We start from the raw sequence: 18,913 nt of genomic DNA on the forward strand, positions 1-18,913 counted from the left end.
CAGACCATGCCGCCATCACCACACAGCTCCGCCTGGATGAGCAGCTCGGGTCATTTACCTTCTGTACAAGTCTTCTCCCTCTCTTTTGCTAGCAGTTCCTCTCTCTGATGCCACTGCCATTCTATGCAAACCAAGGGGGAGAAGACACAATGAGTCATGAAGCAGCAGAAAAAAGCACATATATCCCTGCTCACAGGGGAGAGGACGGTAACAGAGGGCTACTATTCACATGCACAGACCGTATACTGCAACCTTCCAATAATGCACTACCCCAGATCACCGGAGGTGCGTACACCACACACACTTTACTTACCTCTTCCATGTGCCAACACTTTTGTTGACTTTGGCAATGATTAAACAGCTCAGCACTGACACGTACCCAACAGCACATTAACGTTCAGCAGGTTGTACCCGCACAAGACGTGTCACCACTGTCGGCACCATATGTGCTGGACTACCAGGAACATGGCTGTTTGTGCAGGATGGATCTATTTCTGTCATATGTTGCATTCTCATTTATATCCCTTATTATCAGAAGCCGCGCTTACAGCACTGGTGTGCCTTCTGTTTGGAAACCCGACGTGTCTGTTTAGATCCTGCCTCTACACAGGAGTGAAATGGCGCCAAAAGAAACTGGACCTTATTTTCTGACTCCCCGGATCATACTGGGGGTCCATGTACAAGTCAGAATCAGCTTTTTATAATGTAAGTCTATGGAGTAACAGCACGAGGCTTCACAGGCTACATTGTAACCAGGACTGTGGAGTCGGAGTCCTGGAAATTGTGGAGTCGGAGTCCTGGAAATTGAGGAGTCGGAGGTTTGGCTTACCGACTCCATAGCCCTGACTGTAACAGTGATCCATCAGGTCGGAATAGATCTCAGATGAGCGAGAAGCACACCAGAGCTTACGCTTTATTAACATTCACACAGGCTTAGCGCATAGAAATCATTGGGAGTGCTTCTGAAGAGCCAGAGCCTGGTCTGGATGTCCATTTATACCATCAGTGTTTGATCAGTTTTTTTTGCAGATTTAAGAAGAAAAACCAGACTCGGACATGTGAACGGCCCTATAGGCTATGATAGGTATCCATGAAAAAGATGCACAGAACTCGCACAAGAAAAAAAAGTAACATCTGAACGAGCCCCAACCCCTGGCAGCCAAGAGTCAGCCAGACCAGAAAGACATCTGTAGATTGCAGGTTTGGAATACCTGCCCCTTACCAGGACCGAGCAGTGTACTGTTGCCTCCAATAGGTGTCACCAGAGGAGCTGTTTTTTTTTTAGACTTTTTCCTATGGAACCTGCCTATTAGCAAGGTTGTGGAGTTTGTGGCTATTTTGGCGGAGTTGGTATAAAATGGACTGACTCCAAAATATGTAATACATTGTGTCCAGTAGTACAATGCACATCCTGTGCTGTAAGTGCTTTCATAAGAATTTGGGAAAGTGATGAAATGTCCTATAAATGTTGTTTCTGTTCCTGATGTAAGGATCTCAGCTTTTAGTTGAGCTGAATCTGTGCTGCACTATGTACATGCTCAGTAATAAAACTCACCCCCTACAGAGCAGAGGAAAGCAGCACTGGGAAGGAAGGTCTGCTGCCCTGCACTCATCTCACAACTGCTAGAGTGAACAAAGGAAGCTATCCCAATAGGTAGCAGGAATAACAATAGAAAATGCCTCCAATTAGAAATGGACTATAGTTTTTCTAATTGTTATGGCTCTTTCCTCTTGTGCAGGCATTGCAGAATCTTAGGTATCCATGGTCATGACCACTGATATAGCTAGTGGTCGTAACCATGGATACGTAAGTTCCTGCAATGCCTGCACAAGAGGAAAGACATAGAAAATCAGAAGAACTATACATTTCTAATTAGTGGTATTTGCTATTAATTATTAATATTACACCTACTACATATTCGGATAGGATCTCTGAGATGGGAATACCCACTTTAAATCAGATTTGAGGTCATCTGTGAAGGAAGATCTGATGGAGGCGATACCATTTCTAAGAACAAATTCATAGACTAGGAAAAATCAGTTTTCAACAAAAACGTACTGAATATTTTAAAGTTGTATTCCAATATTATGTTTTCACTAAATAGCTTAATTATTGTATCATAATGGTGATTAAAAGCCTGAGATTACCAATTTATTACAGTAAATATATCACAAACATGAGCCATGTATGAGGGAGTCAGGAGGAGTAAGGAAAATCAGGGAATACGAGGTTTGGCTTACAGACTCCACAGCCCTGTCTATTAGTCCGTGTGCTCCAACTGGATCGCCTCAAGGAGACTTTCACACTAAAGACATTAATTACCTTACCACGAGATAGGCTAAAACTGACTGCTGGGGATCTCCGTCACCAAAATGGAGTCCTGATCCTATATTATTCCTCCTCCGTTCAGACTGGATTGAATCGTGTCATTCCACTATACTATTCACTGTCTATAGGATGGAAAGATGGCCAAGCCCAGCACTTCCCTTCGGTCCCACAGACCATGAATGAAGCAGCAGTATGCACCCTTGACCATCGGTCCCCAATCTAGAGATCAGTAAGGGTCACTGACACTATGGGAAGGCCATAAATGTCTTGTGCTGAGTCTCTGGAGGGGCAATAATTAAGAGACTAGCGATGAGCAAACATACTCTGATAAGGTGTTATCTGAGGATGCTCGGGTGCTAACTGAGTGTCTTCAGTGTTCTAGACGAATATGTCCGTGTCCCAGCGACTACATGTCTCGTGGCTGTTCCACAGTAGCAACACATGCAGGGATACCCTGTTTGTTAGGCAATCCCTGCATGTGTTGTGACTGTCGAACAGCCGCGAGACATGTAGCCATGGGGGACTTGAACATAAATTTCAAGCACACCGAAGCCATTTGGGTTAGCACCTGAGCATGCTGGCTCATTAAAGACAGTACATATAAGGGACCAGAACCCAGCACCAGTGAAAGGCAAGTACCTTGAAACCGATAGATAGTTGCAAAGTTCATAGGGACAGAGAGTGGACGTACAGTTTAGCTACCTCCAATGGAGGGCGCTAGAGCAGCAGTTCTTTCCTTCTGGAGGACAGCTCACTTAGGGTACCGTCTCACAGTGGCACTTTGGTCGCTACGACGGTACGATCCGTGACGTTCCAGCGATATCCATACGATATCGCTGTGTCTGACACGCAGCAGCGATCAGACACCCTGCTGAGAATCGTACGTCGTAGCAGATCGTTTGGAACTTTATTTCGTCGCTGGATCTCCCGCTGTCATCGCTGGATCGGTGTGTGTGACACCGATCCAGCGATGTGTTCGCTTGTAACCAGGGTAAACATCGGGTTACTAAGCGCAGGGCCGCGCTTAGTAACCCGATGTTTACCCTGGTTACCATCGTAATGTATAAAAAAAAAAAAAAACAGTACATACTCACATTCCGGTGTCACGTCCCTCGCCTTCAGCTTCCCGCACTGACTGAGTGCCGGCCGTAAAGCACAGCACAGCGGTGACGTCACCGCTGCGCTCTGCTTTTACTTTACGGCCGGCACTTACACAGTCAGTGCGAGAAGCTGAAGGCGAGGGACGTGACACCGGAATGTGAGTATGTACTGTTTTTTTTTTTTTATACATTACGATGGTAACCAGGGTAAACATCGGGTTACTAAGTGCGGCCCTGCGCTTAGTAACCCGATGTTTACCCTGGTTACCCGGGGACTTCGGCATCGTTGGTCGCTGGAGAGCTGTCTGTGTGACAGCTCCCCAGCGACCACACAACGACTTACCAACGATCACGGCCAGGTCGTATCGCTGGTCGTGATCGTTGGTAAATCGTTTAGTGTAACGGTACCCTTTCAGGAGCACATGTAAAATAGTTACAGTACAAACATGCCTCTACAGAAGAGAAAACCTCCATTCTTTACACTGCTGGCTGCAGTGGTCAGAGAACAATGCAAATTAGATTAGGAATAGCGCATTACTTCCCTAACACAATTAGGTTCCCTTTTATTTGGCTGGCTGATGGACATTTATTATGCTTTGCTTATGTAGCGCCATCATAGCCTGCAGTGCTTCACAGACATGGGCATTACAAACACGCCATCATGCCTCCGTCGGTTTATACCACAAATGTGTCCCTCTGCAGAATGACGCTGAACCTGCTGGCTAACATTTTCTTTATTATAAGGTAAATGAGCATTGTGACATCAGGCATTCACGAAAAAATAAAAAATAAATCACACAATTAATGTCACAGCTGTCCGTTATCAGCATCTGCTTGCTGATGGTTTCCAGTTGAAAAAAAATAAGGTAAATATACAATGTAAAATGGAAAGATTTCTTGTTTAGGTGTACAAAGATGATGTTTATTTGCAGAAGTTTCCACGACAAATCTGCCGGATGTAAACTTACCTTTAGGCATATGGATGTCTCCGTTCACATGGATGAGAAATGCTTGGCTGTGCATAGTCCAGGAACTGTGCACAATGACAACACAAATTCTGTCCTGAACCCCGGGCTGAAGACGCTTCCCTATGTAGTATAACAATGCGAGGCTCCTGGGGTCTTAGAGGGGGTTTTACTAAATCACAATACTGACAGCAACTCATCAGGATAGGACATCAATAATCCTATAGATGGGGGTCCGACTTCACACCCACTCAGATGCTTGATGGGGCCTCTAATCTTTACACTGCTCAGTATACCTGCAGCACGCTGTTGCACCGCTGTACCTTTCACACTAAAGAGACAAAACTGCAACACGCTCCTGCACATACAGAGCCATGAAATGATTAGAGGCCACAGCACTTTCACACCTCAGTTCAGCAGGGGCACGGAGAGTCAAACCCCCCCATCTAATATCTATGTCCTATCCTAAAAACACTATCAATATTGTGATCCCATCTGAAGGAGCATTCAGTTTATTCAGCAAGTAAAACTTAGATTCTTCTCCATCTTTTACTCTACTGTATGTATTGATTTCTCACAGTTTAGGTTTTACAAAATCAGAGGCTTAAAATGATAGTTCAGGACTTAGGCTATCAATGTCAGATCAGCGGTGGTCCTACTAAAGTGAATGGGAGCCAAGCTGCAGTGCTGGAGAACGTCCACCACACTACGTATGGCGCTGTGCTATTCAGGCACTGTATTCTGCAGGTCTGGCCGTCAGAGCAGCTGGCAGCAGCCGATTAGTGGGGGTCCGACATCTAACATCCCCCAACAATCCGATACCAGTAACATATCCCAAGGCTAGACGAACATCCAAGTTCTGGACAATAGATTTAAAACCTACCCTGACCTAGTCTTGCACAGTTTTCATTTTTTTTCCCATTGTTTAAAAGAATGCTTCCTTTCACTGACAGCAGAGTTTGATGAAACCCAAAATTATAGTACGTTTCAGTTTTCATACAGAAAGCACTTTATTTACATTGAATCTGAAAACCAGTGCAATGGCAGCAATAACAGCACTCCTGACATTTAATTTTTGCCGGTTTTGAGACTCCGATGTAAATTTTGGCGCCATACTTCCTTTATAAATAGTCGACTGCTCCCTCCACTCTCAACCTTGGAAAAGTCAAACTAAAAGTGGATGTGGTTTTGAGGGATGGGGTCCACTATGGTGGAGTCGGTATAAAATGGACCGACTCAGACTCCTAAAATATATAATACAGTGGGTACAGTAGTGCAATGCAGGATGTGCAGCAAAAGTTTTCATAAGAATTTGGAAAAGTTATGAAATATCCTATAAATGTCTGTTCTGTTCTAAGGACCTTAGCTTTTAGTGAAGATGAATCTGTGCTGCACTTTATGTACATGCTCAGTAGTGACCAGTGCTGTGGAGATGAATCTGTGCTGCACTTTATGTACATGCTCAGTAGTGACCAGTGCTGTGGAGATGAATCTGTGCTGCACTTTATGTACATGCTCAGTAGTGACCAGTGCTGTGGAGATGAATCTGTGCTGCACTTTATGTACATGCTCAGTAGTGACTAGTGCTGTGGAGATGAATCTGTACTGAACTTTATGCACATGCTCAGTAGTGACCGACGCTGGAAGATGAATCTGTGCTGTACTTTATGTCCATGCTCAGAAGTGACTAGTACTGTGGAGATTCATCTGTACTGCACTTTATGCACATGCTCAGTAGTGACCAATGCTATAGAGATGAATCTGTGCTGCACTTTATGTATATGCTCAGTAGTGACCGGTGCTGGGAGATGAATCTGTGTTGCACTTTATGCACCTGCTCAGTAGTGACCAATGCTATAGAGATGAATCTGTGCTGCACTTTATGTACATGCTCAGTAGTGACCAATGCTATAGAGATGAATCTGTGCTGCACTTTATGTACATGCTCAGTAGTGACCGGTGCTGGAAGATGAATCTGTGCTGCACTTTATGTATATGCTCAGTAGTGACCGGCGCTCGGGAGATGAATATGTGCTGTACTTCATGCACATGCTCAGTAGTGACTGATGCTGTGGAGATTAATCTGTGCTGTACTTCACGCACATGCTCTGAAGTAACCAGTGCTGGAAGATGAATCTGTGCTGCACTTTATGAGGTATTGCACATAAGGGAGCACACTTCTTAATCATCCCATATTATAGCCTATAAGCTTAGCCTTCTACAATATGACGTAGCAATCTAGAATCTACAGTCCTCAGCCACATTAGTTTTTATGTGGCTCTACTGCCAGCCAAGTGACGACTGCTGTGAATTAAGTATATTTCTTCAAGGGGTTATGCAAGACCTTTCATTTCTACATCAGGGGGTGCAGCTAAGTTGCATCGATGGCTACCTGGCAGGTTTCGCATCCCCTTCCTATTAGAATGCACGCACGAGCCCAGGTGGCCGAGCACAAGACCTGGCAAGCAGCCATCAATGTAAAGTGAGCAGTACCTCAACTCACGATGCAGAAGTGAGAGACGCTGGATAACACCTTTTATTTTCCTTCCCCCTCCCCCCATAAATCCATAGCAATAGATTAAGTGGAAAGTATCCTTCCTCTCCTTCCTGCGGACTGTTTCTTCCACATCCCTGGCTGCATGTAAATTCTTAAAACCACAGTTCTATAAAAACCCATGACTGCTGTAATAAAAGAGGGAGATGCAAATCCGCAGAATCAGAGGCTGCATGTTGTGCTATGGGAAGAGCGGGCAAGAGTAAGAGACAACGAAGCAAGAGCGAAGCCCACGCCAGGTAGAACTCGCCCGCTGCCATGGGTGATACATTACCAGCCATGCAAAAAGGAGCCGAGACCAGCAGCACCGATATCCAGCTGCCACGCAGGGATCTTCATGTAATGACATTGGGGATGGGATTCATAAATGTGCAAGATTCCCATCAAATAAATTCAGTGTCCTGGGATAGACAGTAATCATCCTCAACAAGTGCCACATCCACCATACAAACTCCAGCCGTTGTCAAAACGAAATCCTCAATCATCTTAAAAAAGGACAGTGCGCACAGAATGACTGTTCAAACCAAGCACAGGCGCTCGGTGCTTCATGGTGGGGACAAACATTCACATACTTTCCCACCTGCTTCTTGTCCATCTATCTTCATGCCTACTAGTGATAAGCAAGCATGCTGATGTGCTAACAGTGTCTTCGGCGTGCTCGTAAAATAGGTTTGCGTCCCTGCGGCTGTCTGACAGCCACAACACATGCATGGATTGCCTAACAGACATGCACCCACAGCTACTCAAACACAGAATTAGAGCACGCCGAAGATGCTATTAGCACTGGAGCATGCTCAGATAACACCTTACCCAGGCACGCTCGCTCATCACTGCTCCTGACCTAAACAATCAACCTCATATATGTGTATAGAGGCTGTTAGTCGGGGTCAGGAGACACGTCATCAGCCTGGGCATTTCAGGCTAGCATTAACAGCTGCTCATGGGAGAGGTGCCACTGAAGCAGAAGTCGATGAATAGGTAATTTTCCCATTGGATACAAAACAGGCTCCAATCTCCAGATTGATGAGAATTGCAGTCGCAACCCATCAAACAGTCATTTTACAAGCAAAAAAAATAATAAAGTTTAAGAATACGAGCCAATGAGCGACATCCTACCCCAAACTGTTCTTACATGGGAGTGAACAATGTTTATTGTAGAATTTACATTACATGCAGAGAAGAGTACACTAGATAATTCAGATCTAAGCTCACTACTAGGCCGCTGAGTGTTGTCTTCCTGGACCATGGCTGCTCCAATTGTTTGGATTGGTCAGGTCTGATCATTGCAGGGAGTCCTGCATATACCACCCATCTAATGGACCCCCATATACGTTAGATGAAAGCAGCAAAACCTGCTGACGTGTATGGGGGTCTCCCAGCAGGTGATGTTGCGGAAAAGAAGGATCAACAGCTGGAATTTCAACGGCCGAACCTTTTGTACTCAAGGTAGATAAGCTACGGCAGGGGTCTGGAGCGTTCACCTGACACGTCTATGGCCTGCTAAGGATCAGACACAACCAATCAATCAGGAAACAAATACTACAGCCACTCCATCTGCAGCAGCCATCAACCCCAGAAGTGCTTTTATAAAGGGGATTTGTACCTACAAGCTTAGCAGAATGTCTCACGTGATATGTAACTTTTCTTCTATAATTGTTACCTTATATTTCATAAGCATTAATAATAATAAAAAGACATTTCAGGGAGTCAGAGCCTCTAATATCACTGTACAATGGTCTAGTCCGCCTGCGACAAGAGAAGCTCTGCTCACTGTGGACTCAGCCACTGCACAAAGATGGGGGAGACTATCTCTTTTTACACTGAACATTGAGTAGGATTAAGGCCACTATGAAGGACAGGGAACATCCCGATACCCCTGACCTATGAAAAGGGAGCCATGTGTTTGCATTACGGAAAAATACATGCACATTTTAAAGGTAAAAACGTACTAATATTCTTTTTTTCTTTTTTTTAATAACAATCCACCTTTTTGGCTTGCTGTCAGTGAGTGAAAACCTTGATTTCTATCAATGGCTGAAACCTTGTCCCACTTGTTGCCAGACAGTGCTCCGATACACTGTGACAAGCCCTGCAGCTGTGCAAGTTGCACATGATCAGGATACTATTTACGTAGATGCCCATTTTCATTCAATGACAGCTGACAGAGCTCTTGAAAATGGGAACCAAAATTATAACAAATTTCCAGAAAGGACCCCTTCCCCCCCTCCCTTCAGAGTCAACTCACATTCACACGACTACCAGAATCAGACAGCGAGAAGGGTTAACAAGTCGGGTGGATTACCTTGCGCACGACCTCTTCCTCCTCCTGGCGCTTCTCATAATGAGAAAAGTCATCAAAGATGGAGGTCGTGTGCTTGTAAGTGGCAATGATTTTAAGCACTAGTTTTGCTTTTTCTAAGGGCACCTCCTGCGTGTCTCGCGAGTTTGTGACCGGTTTGTTATCGTTGTTCTCCAGACGGATGTGCCTCAGCTGGTTGTTGGGGACGTCCTTGACAAAGAGCCACTTGACGTCAAACTTGCCCTTCCACTTGTCCTGTGACCAGACACCAGCGCTGGTGCCGTAATCGACAGGTGACCGCATCTCGGCCACACCGCAGAAATGTCCACTGCCGTTGACGCTGAAGAGCAAGTAGACAGGGCCTTTGCCGTTCATGGAGCGGAAAGCGCTGTCCAGACGCTTATTGCCGTGCTCCGTGCTACACCAGATAGAGTACTTGATGGAGCGGTGAATATCGTCCTCGGAGTAACTCTTGATGATAAACACGCGGCCGTTTTTCAGATTCCAGTCGAAGTCCTTGGGGTTGTAGCTGTGAGAGGCTTTAAGTTTCTCCAACACTGGATGGGAGTCACTACCAGGGACTGCGTGAGGCTGAGGCCCACCCAAAGGATTACCGTCAGGACCCCCACCTTGCCCATAGGCAGCGTTCCTATTACGGGGGGCAACCCAGCGGTTCTGTGGGGCCTGCTGCTGTGGTGGTGCTGGGGGATTTTGGTAAGGGGCTTGGGACAGAGGTGGGGGTTGAGCCGGGATAGGTTGCAGCAGCTGCTGTTGGGGTTGCGGCTGAGGGATGGACTGAGGAGATGGCACCTGCGGAGGCATTGGGGGCTTAGTGACCGGACCCTTATTGTCCCAGGTGCCAATGTCCATGTTATGCTTGATGGGTGGTGGGGGCAGCGCCCCACCAATGATAGTCACGGGTTTAGTTTTCGTCTTAGGCTGTGGTTTGGCAGGTTTACTGGCTATGGCTGCCCAGGAGGTGGGTTTAGAAGGTGGCATGCTTATACTATTGCCACCGTTGCCAGACAGAGCACTTGGCATTCCTACGCTGTTCACCACAGAACCCACCGTCTTTACTGCTGATGCAGTCACGTTGCTGCCTATCTTAAGTCCCACCATACCCTGTTCTATGCTGTTCATGCCCGGTGCTTTATTAAGAGTCTCATTATGAAACCCGGTCTGTCCGTCCACAATAGTCCCACCCAAGGAGCTGGGAGGATAGCTGTAGCTGCCCCCATAGGCAGAGTTCTGAGTCTGCTGTCCCTGAGAGCCGCTGGTGCCCCAAGCGGAAAATGCAGGGTTTTCAGGGAAGAAGTTGAAGCGATGTTGGTAGATGTTATTCCCAAGACCCCCGGGCTGGCCAAACACTGCATCATGCATGAAGTGATGGTCTCCGTTGCTGAGCTGTCCATATGGGGTAAGATACGGGATGGGAGGATCCCCACCTGTTGACCACGGCGCTTCACTCAGCGAGTACGGGAAGATTGATGGAGGATAATAGCTGGAGAGGTACGGGTCTGTCATGGATGGGTAGCTGTTACTCTGTTAGAAGAAAGTAGAAAATTTACAACCTGTTTAATAAAGAGCAAAAAAAACTAAAAAATAAACCCATATAGGATTAATTCCAAGGAAAACAAATTGATTGCCTATCCTGATCGTCACGTTTAGGATCCTCATCTCTTGCCAGGGTTGACAATATGCTTCTCTTGTTCTGGAGGACCTGTCCAGCCTGGCATCACACAGATAAGGCACTGATAATGAACAGTGTAATGCTCATCGTCCCCTGTGGTGGCATAGCGGACAAACTGAACACTTAGGGTACTGTCACACATTGGCACTTTGATCGCTACGACGGTACGATCCGTGACGTTCCAGCGATATCCATACGATATCGCTGTGTCTGACACGCAGCAGCGATCAGGGATCCTGCTGAGAATCGTACGTCATAGCAGATCGTTTGGAACTTTCTTTCGTCGCTGGATCTCCCGCTGTCATCGCTGGATCGTTGTGTGTGACAGCGATCCAGCAATGCGTTCGCTTGTAACCAGGGTAAACATCGGGTTACTAAGCGCAGGGCCGCGCTTAGTAACCCGATGTTTACCGTGGTTACCAGCATAAAAGTAAAAAAAACCAAACAGTACATACTCACATTCCGGTGTATGTCCCCCGGCGTTCTGCTTCTCTGCACTGTGAGCGCCGGCCAGCCGGAAAGCGAGCACAGCGGTGACGTCACCGCTGTGCTTTCCGGCTGGCAGACACAGTGCAGAGAAGCAGAACGCCGGGGGACATACACCGGAATATGAGTATGTACTGTTTGTTTTTTTTTACGTTTACGCTGGTAACCACGGTAAACATCGGGTTACTAAGCGCGGCCATGCGCTTAGTAACCCGATGTTTACCCTGGTTACCCGGGGACTTCGGCATCGTTGGGTCGCTGGAGAGCGGTCTGTGTGACAGCTCCCCAGTGACCACACAACCACTTACCAACGATCACGGCCAGGTCGTATCGCTGGTCGTGATCGTTGGTAAATCGTTTAGTGTGACAGAACCCTTACTGCCAGGTTTTCCCCACAGATCAGAGCTGATCGCAGGGGCCCAGAAGATGATCAGCTTATTGTGAATAGAGATTAACAAGTGGGAATTGTACAAAAGAGAGTGGTCTTAACTGAGCAATGGTAATATAGTTGCTTGCTTTCAGCGAATGGGATTTGTGTTGCTAATTGTAAACAATGGGATTTAACAAACAAAGCTCTTCATCCTGACAGCAAGCATACATCATGAGGCCAGTGAGAAATTGATTCAAAGCTGCAGAGTTTTCATTAAAGGGGACTTTACAAATAATAAAAAAATGTATTAAAGCACTAACAGGGGAATTTACAAATAATAAAAAAAATGTATTAGAGCACTAACAGGGGACTTTACAAATAATAAAAAAAAATGTATTAAAGCACTAACAGGGAGGTAATTGCAACTTACCTGCCTGTTGTGTCCAGTGCCGTTCTTCCCCAGCAGAGTGGTCACAGACGCGCCTCCCGGGATTCAGAAGTCTCTGCTGACATCACGTCTACAGAGAGGAAGCTTCGTTCCTCCTCCATAGACAGGGCGGGACGTTCGAGGTCATTCTGATAGGCAGCCAAACTGGGGGGAGCCGACTGTTAGAATGACATCGGAAGTCCTGCCCCATCAGAGGCAGCTGAACCCCCGGGCAGGAGCATCTGTGACCACTCTGTGCAAAGGAAGCGCGGCACAGTGCACATCAGGCAGGTAAGCTGCAATTACCCGCCTGTTAGTGCTTAGATAAATTTTTTGCAAAGTCTCGGCTACACCCTTTAGGATTTTTTTGGTTTGTTTAACCACACACACAATGTATCCACACTGGCAATGCCGCCCCCACCTTTATTAATTCAGCGCAGAGGAAAGTCCCGGGACTATGAATCTGCACACCAAGGACAAACCACCAGCAAGACAACCCATATACAGCAGTTCTCTATAGGTATAATTACCAGGTGGTCCGAAGGCAAAAGTAAATTTTATCAGATTTCTATTTGTTGCCATAAGCCAACCTATTTTCTATTTAGCTACAGGTTTTTTCTTTTACTTCCTGTCTGATGACTATTCGTTTGAGCGCCCGCAGTGTATCCTGGGAAACTCACAGAGCTGGGAACAGAGGCTACGATCACTGTCACCACAGCCTCTACCCCCTCCCTCAAACCAAGTGTCAATAGTCACTAGTTTCAGGGACTGGTTCCTGTGCTGTGCAATATGCACAGTGACAGTGCCCACTCTCGTCGGCTCAAATCAGCGGTAATCTGAGTGGTATTACAACGCTTGGCAGAAACCAGTGATTGTCACCTGCATGGGCGGCGCTGATCCTCTGTGCACTGGCGCATTACTACAGATCTGAGCTGACAAGAGAGCGGGCGCTGTCACTGTGCACATCGCAGGGACCAGTCCCCACCCTGAATAGAGTGGGGCGGAGGCTGTGACAGCAACTTCTGCTCCCAGCTCTGATGAGGCTTCGTTTGAGTATCCCAGAATGCACTGTGGGCTCTCAAACAAGTAGTCATCAAACAAGAAGTAAAAAATAAAAAATAGACTAAACAGTTAGATTTTCTAAAGCAAGTGTATTAGAAAATAGCCTCTACTATGTTATAAAACAGATAGGGATTTGGATCGAACCACCCCTTAAGGTTGCAAGGGAGTTATGACCACACTGACCTGATTGGACTGTCCGGACAGATACTGCTCAAAGTCGTTGTCATGGACGTTGTCCTTCTGGTGCAAGGATCCATTTTGAACTGAAATAAGATTATTATTTGAGCACCCAAGTAAAAAAACTTTAGTATACAAACTATAAAGACAGCAAAAAGGGCTTACAGAGTCTAAGGAGAAACAGAGGGGCCCACACTGCACCAAGCTATGTGAGTGGGTCCAAATTTGGTTTTAAATTAAGAAAAGTGTTCCGTTGCTGTTCCTGCTAGTCTTTGCAGCTAAACTGGCACATTACTGGGTGTCAGAATATCCATGACTACAAAGGAATTGTCTAGGCTTCCGAGACTGATGAGTATCTTAAGAAGACATCATCAATATCTTATCAGTGGCGGTCCAAGTATCGGCAGACTCCATCATCGGCTTAATCCAGGCCTGGCTGAGACCAAGTGCATCCAGTATAGTAGCCAATGTGAAGAACAAAACCTCAGCTCCCATTCACTTTTAAAGGAGCAGAGATGCAGTACCCAAGAACTGCCACTACTCCCTGCATGGGGGCTCTGGTATCCTGGTTCTGCACATCCGGCTGCAACTAGAGCTGAACACAGCTGATTGATGGGGCTCCAACACCCGAACAATCTTACACTGATGACCTATCAATATCATAAGCCTATGCAACCCCATTAACAGCATTTAAGGTGCTACCCCACCATCAATACAAACGGGGGATCCCAGAAACCTACTCCAGGAATCAGCAGCTTATTAGCGATCTTGTGAATAGGTAATAAGCTGTTAAGGGTCAACTTGCAAGGCAGAGGAAGCAGGATTATAATTTCTCTATTTTAGCCAACTTGTGTGAACACAGCCTTAAAGGGGTAGTCCCATCTCAATATGTGGTAGGTGTAATATTAATAAAATTAGCAAATACCTCAGTGAAAAATGTAGTGCAGTTCAGGTTCACCATGTCACTTACCCCATGTGCAGGGCATTGCAGTAGCTTCAGTATCCATGGTTACAACCATTCAGAGCTGACTGAGTGGTCATAATTGAGCTACTGCAATTTCTCATTGAAGGAATTTGCTAATATGATTAATAATAATACACCTACTACATATTGTGAAAGGATCTTCGAAATGGGAATACCCCTTTAAACTGCTATAATGGCATTTTCCCACAATTTGGCTTTTTTTCTATGTGTAGATGGGGTGATAAAGAGTAATAATTACCTTTATTGTCCTGTCCTTTTGGTCTCTGTGGTGTTTTCCAGATGAACAAATTAAGAGGGGGGGAAAAAAAAATAAGGTAAATTAGATCCATGCTTGTTGACCTACTCTAAGACGGCGAGGCGTGTGATGGCATCACTTGTAGGAAAAAGCTAAAAAGACCGGACTAATGAAAGGCAGAGCAGCTGCCCATATTAAAGTGAGTCAGCAGGACTTAACCCCCCCACTATTTATATGCACCTATAGCCCTTTCAAAGACAAGTCCAGTGATGCCTTTACATGGCCAATCTGCTCCTCTGTTCCTGAAAAATCAGTTTTTGAATTGATATGTTAATGAGGCTAATGAACTATTGGTAGATCTGAAGCCTTAGTCACTCCAGCTCTATTCCCTTGTCTAGTCTTAGAAAGAGCTGCATGCACACAATAGATTGGGGGGTGAAATCCAGTTGACCGAATCCCATTAACCAAGCAGGCTGCCGCTTCCATTTTTTTTCCATAAAGGCATCTGATAAATGAGACCTGCAGTGTGATTGGTTCATATGACATCTCCCTCCTTCTTGTAGAAGAGAACCCCTGAATGTTTTATTAGAATATATAGGCAAATCTCTTAAGAGGGGCTCTCACTGTGGTGGTCCCAGAGACTTCCATGCCTGCTTCAATTAAAAAAAAAAGTGTTTAAACTTACAGCCCAAAGCCTGTTGCACCGGAGCGATGTCCTTATGACAACACTTCCTGTTCTGATTCATAAGAAGTTCTGTGTCAAGAACATGATGTGGATCTGACTCAGCATCCAAATCCTTTATCACACCCCACGTGGCTTGAACAATGGGAATGATAACTATGTACAACTGTATGCACTGGATGTCACAGGAAGTGTTTTCATAGGGAACAAGCAGCAAAGCGGGAGTTGTAGTGGTACAGTGATTTAGTACAGTAAAAGACCATTTAGCTATGTCGTCTAAAATCAAGTCATTCATGTAGCAGAGCCATCCTATGCAGCGTTTCCTCTGATCAATAGGTGTGGCCCCTCCCCACTGCCCCATATGTCCTATTAGACGCAGACGTCCCCTTCTGCTTTATTGCTACTCCATGGAGAAGAACCACAGGAAGGGACAGTATAAAATGAGACCACAGGAATAATCACCAGACACATTGCATAAATGTCCACCCATGTCGGAGATCAGAAGGGATACTAAGGAAATGCAGAATAAAATATAACCATCATATTAAGAAATGTTACACATGACAGATCTGGGTGCACAGACAGCATTGTGCCCCTTCTACTTGCATTGGCTTTGAAGAGTCACAGCTCAGAGATTTTTACTGATGACTGAGGTCTCAGCACCCGGACCCCCATAGATCAAAAACTTCTAACATGTCACTACAATAAGTCAAAACTTATAGAAGAGCCCAGTTACACTTTCGGTATTACCCATGAATACGATGAGCAATTAGGATTCAAAGGGTCGATTCCATAAATACGCTAATCCCTATGGGATCCCTCTAGTTGAAACATTAGCGTTATTTGCCCTCGGCAGACAATCACTGAGCACAGTGGTGAAATAGTTAGCTGAGCCAGTGATTGGCTACAGAGGTCACATGTGCTGAGGTCATGACATCATTGATGCAGGCTCAACAAATGACCAGAGGCAGCGGTGGAAAGGGAATAAATATTTTATTTTAAAGCAAATTTAAGGCTATGGGGATTAAACACAGATTGATGGAGAATCCCTTTAAAGCAAAGAATATAGGCTCAGGTTTGCAGCACTGGGGTCCTGGGTTGAAATCCCACCCAGGACAACATCTGCAAGGAGTCTATGTTCTCTCCGTGTTTGTGTGGGTTTCCTCCGGGGTCTCCAGTTTTCTCCCACACTCCACAGACATACTGATAGGGAATTTACATTGTCAGACCCAATGGGGACAGTGATGTGATGTCTGAAGCGCTGTGGAATTAATGGTGCTATATAAGCAAATCATAAGATAATACTCTGGAAATAGGAGAATCATAATGATCTGATGAGAAGCATAAAGAGGAAGATGTACACAGACCTCAGAGGAACATAACCCCAGAAGCAAGCGCTCCCCCATATGGAAGGATGTGCATGTGTGTATCCAGACAGAACTGACATGGGAGAAGTGGAGGAGGGAAAGTATAATAGAGGAGACCCCCCAACTACCAGGCACCCACCACTCCGCATGCCTAGACTGCCACAAGCAGATCAATGCAGACTGGGAGGAAGTTTAGCAAAAGCCACAGGGTAGAGGCCTCTAGAAGGAAACAAAGGAAAATGGAGAGAAAATAGCATAATTTAAAGTGACCGATAACAGTATTCAGGGAGGATGTGATGGAGGTGTGAACACATCTATAGTGGTGCAAACAGAATGATGAATGTACACAGATGTAGCAGAGCTGCACACAGAGCAGATGTAGCAGAGCTGCACACAGAGCAGATGTAGCAGAGCTGCACACAGAGCAGATGTAGCAGAGCTGCACACAGAGCAGATGTAGCAGAGCTGCACACAGAGCAGATGTAGCAGAGCTGCACACAGAGCAGATGTAGCAGAGCTGCACACAGAGCAGATGTAGCAGAGCTGCACACAGAGCAGATGTAGCAGAGCTGCACACAGAGCAGATGTAGCAGAGCTGCACACAGAGCAGATGTAGCAGAGCTGCACACAGAGCAGATGTAGCAGAGCTGCACACAGAGCAGATGTAGCAGAGCTGCACACAGAGCAGATGTAGCAGAGCTGCACACAGAGCAGATGTAGCAGAGCTGCACACAGAGCAGATGTAGCAGAGCTGCACACAGAGCAGATGTAGCAGAGCTGCACACAGAGCAGATGTAGCAGAGCTGCACACAGAGCAGATGTAGCAGAGCTGCACACAGAGCAGATGTAGCAGAGCTGCACACAGAGCAGATGTAGCAGAGCTGCACACAGAGCAGATGTAGCAGAGCTGCACACAGAGCAGATGTAGCAGAGCTGCACACAGAGCAGATGTAGCAGAGCTGCACACAGAGCAGATGTAGCAGAGCTGCACACAGAGCAGATGTAGCAGAGCTGCACACAGAGCAGATGTAGCAGAGCTGCACACAGAGCAGATGTAGCAGAGCTGCACACAGAGCAGATGTAGCAGAGCTGCACAGAGGGATAACGCCTTACAAGACGGTAAGGTTCCTTGCATGTCATAAGTAGGCAGTGTGAGAGCGCTGATGGCGCAGGCAGTGCTGACAGTGAGACACAAGCATTATTACCACAGGCAGACACATACATGCCCGAGAGCGCTGCTTGCTGGCAGTAGTAGGAGCGGGCCCATCAGCTGCCAGCAAGCGGAGGCAGGAGCAGGCGCCGCGCGTTATACAGGGGGCTGAGCGGCGCCGCCGGGGAGAGGGGGCGGGAGAGCAGCCGGCGGGGATGGATGGATGCAGGGAGGCGGCCGCAGCATGGAGCGGGCCCGGGGCGGCGCACATCCGCTCACCTGCGGGTCCACGCTTGTGGCAGACATCATTCATGAAGAGCGGATACGGAGAATCCACACAGTCCGGATGGGGGAGGCGGCTCACTACAGGCCGGGGCCCGGACAGCGGTGATAGGCCGCAGGCGGTCACTCGGTGCAAGCTTCGGTCCGGAGGCGCCGGGCTCGGGGCGTCAGTTCCAGGCCTGGTGGGGAAGGTTCGTGTACGTTTATTAGCCGGGGCCCCGCTCGGTGTCTCGGATCAGGCCTGGCCCGGGAGTTACACACTCCACACTCACCAATGGCGGAGGGGACTGGGCAGAGTGCGGCTGACGTCAGCAACAGCGCGTTGCATGCCGGAATGAGCCGCCACTGCGCAGGCGCTTCTCAGGCCAGTGGCAGTCAGCGCGGCTTCCCAGCGGAAGTGACGTCGACGTGCGAGCGGAAGTGAAGGTGTGGGAACGGCCCACCACGTGACGAGCAGCCATTCCACAGGGTTTTCCCATTCTATTCTTCTTATGCCGAAGTTACCCGCGACATTCCCTGGTCACTTCTCCTTCTCCCCCATGTCCACTCCTTCGCCGGACAGAACAACCTACGTCTCCATAGGATACTAACAGCATGTTTAACCCCTTAAACGGATTGTGCTAGATTTGGGATTATGTTATAAAACCTGTAAGAAAACATAAAAAAATAATAAAAAAAAATAATGTAATATTGGAATCTCAATGGTAAAGCTGTGTTCATAGAGATGTGTGGTGAGGTCACCATGGAAACTAT

The 18,913-nt window shown here is 46.7% G+C and overlaps 1 protein-coding gene across 1 annotated transcript in view; it reads right to left on the reverse strand.

Annotated features, from left to right (window-relative positions):
* Positions 1 to 18,584, reverse strand: part of YTHDF1 (YTH N6-methyladenosine RNA binding protein F1) — a 29,600-nt gene extending 11,016 nt beyond the window's left edge. Inside the window, exons 1-6 of the mRNA XM_077252944.1 lie at positions 18,433 to 18,584; positions 18,158 to 18,339; positions 14,683 to 14,707; positions 13,466 to 13,545; positions 9,251 to 10,789; positions 59 to 121 (exon numbers count right to left, since the gene is read on the reverse strand). Of these exons, the coding sequence (XP_077109059.1) occupies positions 89 to 121; positions 9,251 to 10,789; positions 13,466 to 13,545; positions 14,683 to 14,707; positions 18,158 to 18,187 (1,707 nt within the window). The 5' untranslated portion in view covers positions 18,188 to 18,339; positions 18,433 to 18,584 and the 3' untranslated portion in view covers positions 59 to 88. The remainder of the gene's footprint in view (positions 1 to 58; positions 122 to 9,250; positions 10,790 to 13,465; positions 13,546 to 14,682; positions 14,708 to 18,157; positions 18,340 to 18,432) is intronic.
* Between the last annotated feature and the right edge of the window lie 329 nt (positions 18,585 to 18,913).

This window comes from Ranitomeya variabilis, chromosome 4, assembly GCF_051348905.1.
Source record: "Ranitomeya variabilis isolate aRanVar5 chromosome 4, aRanVar5.hap1, whole genome shotgun sequence".
In the NCBI taxonomy this organism is placed as follows: domain Eukaryota; kingdom Metazoa; phylum Chordata; class Amphibia; order Anura; family Dendrobatidae; genus Ranitomeya; species Ranitomeya variabilis.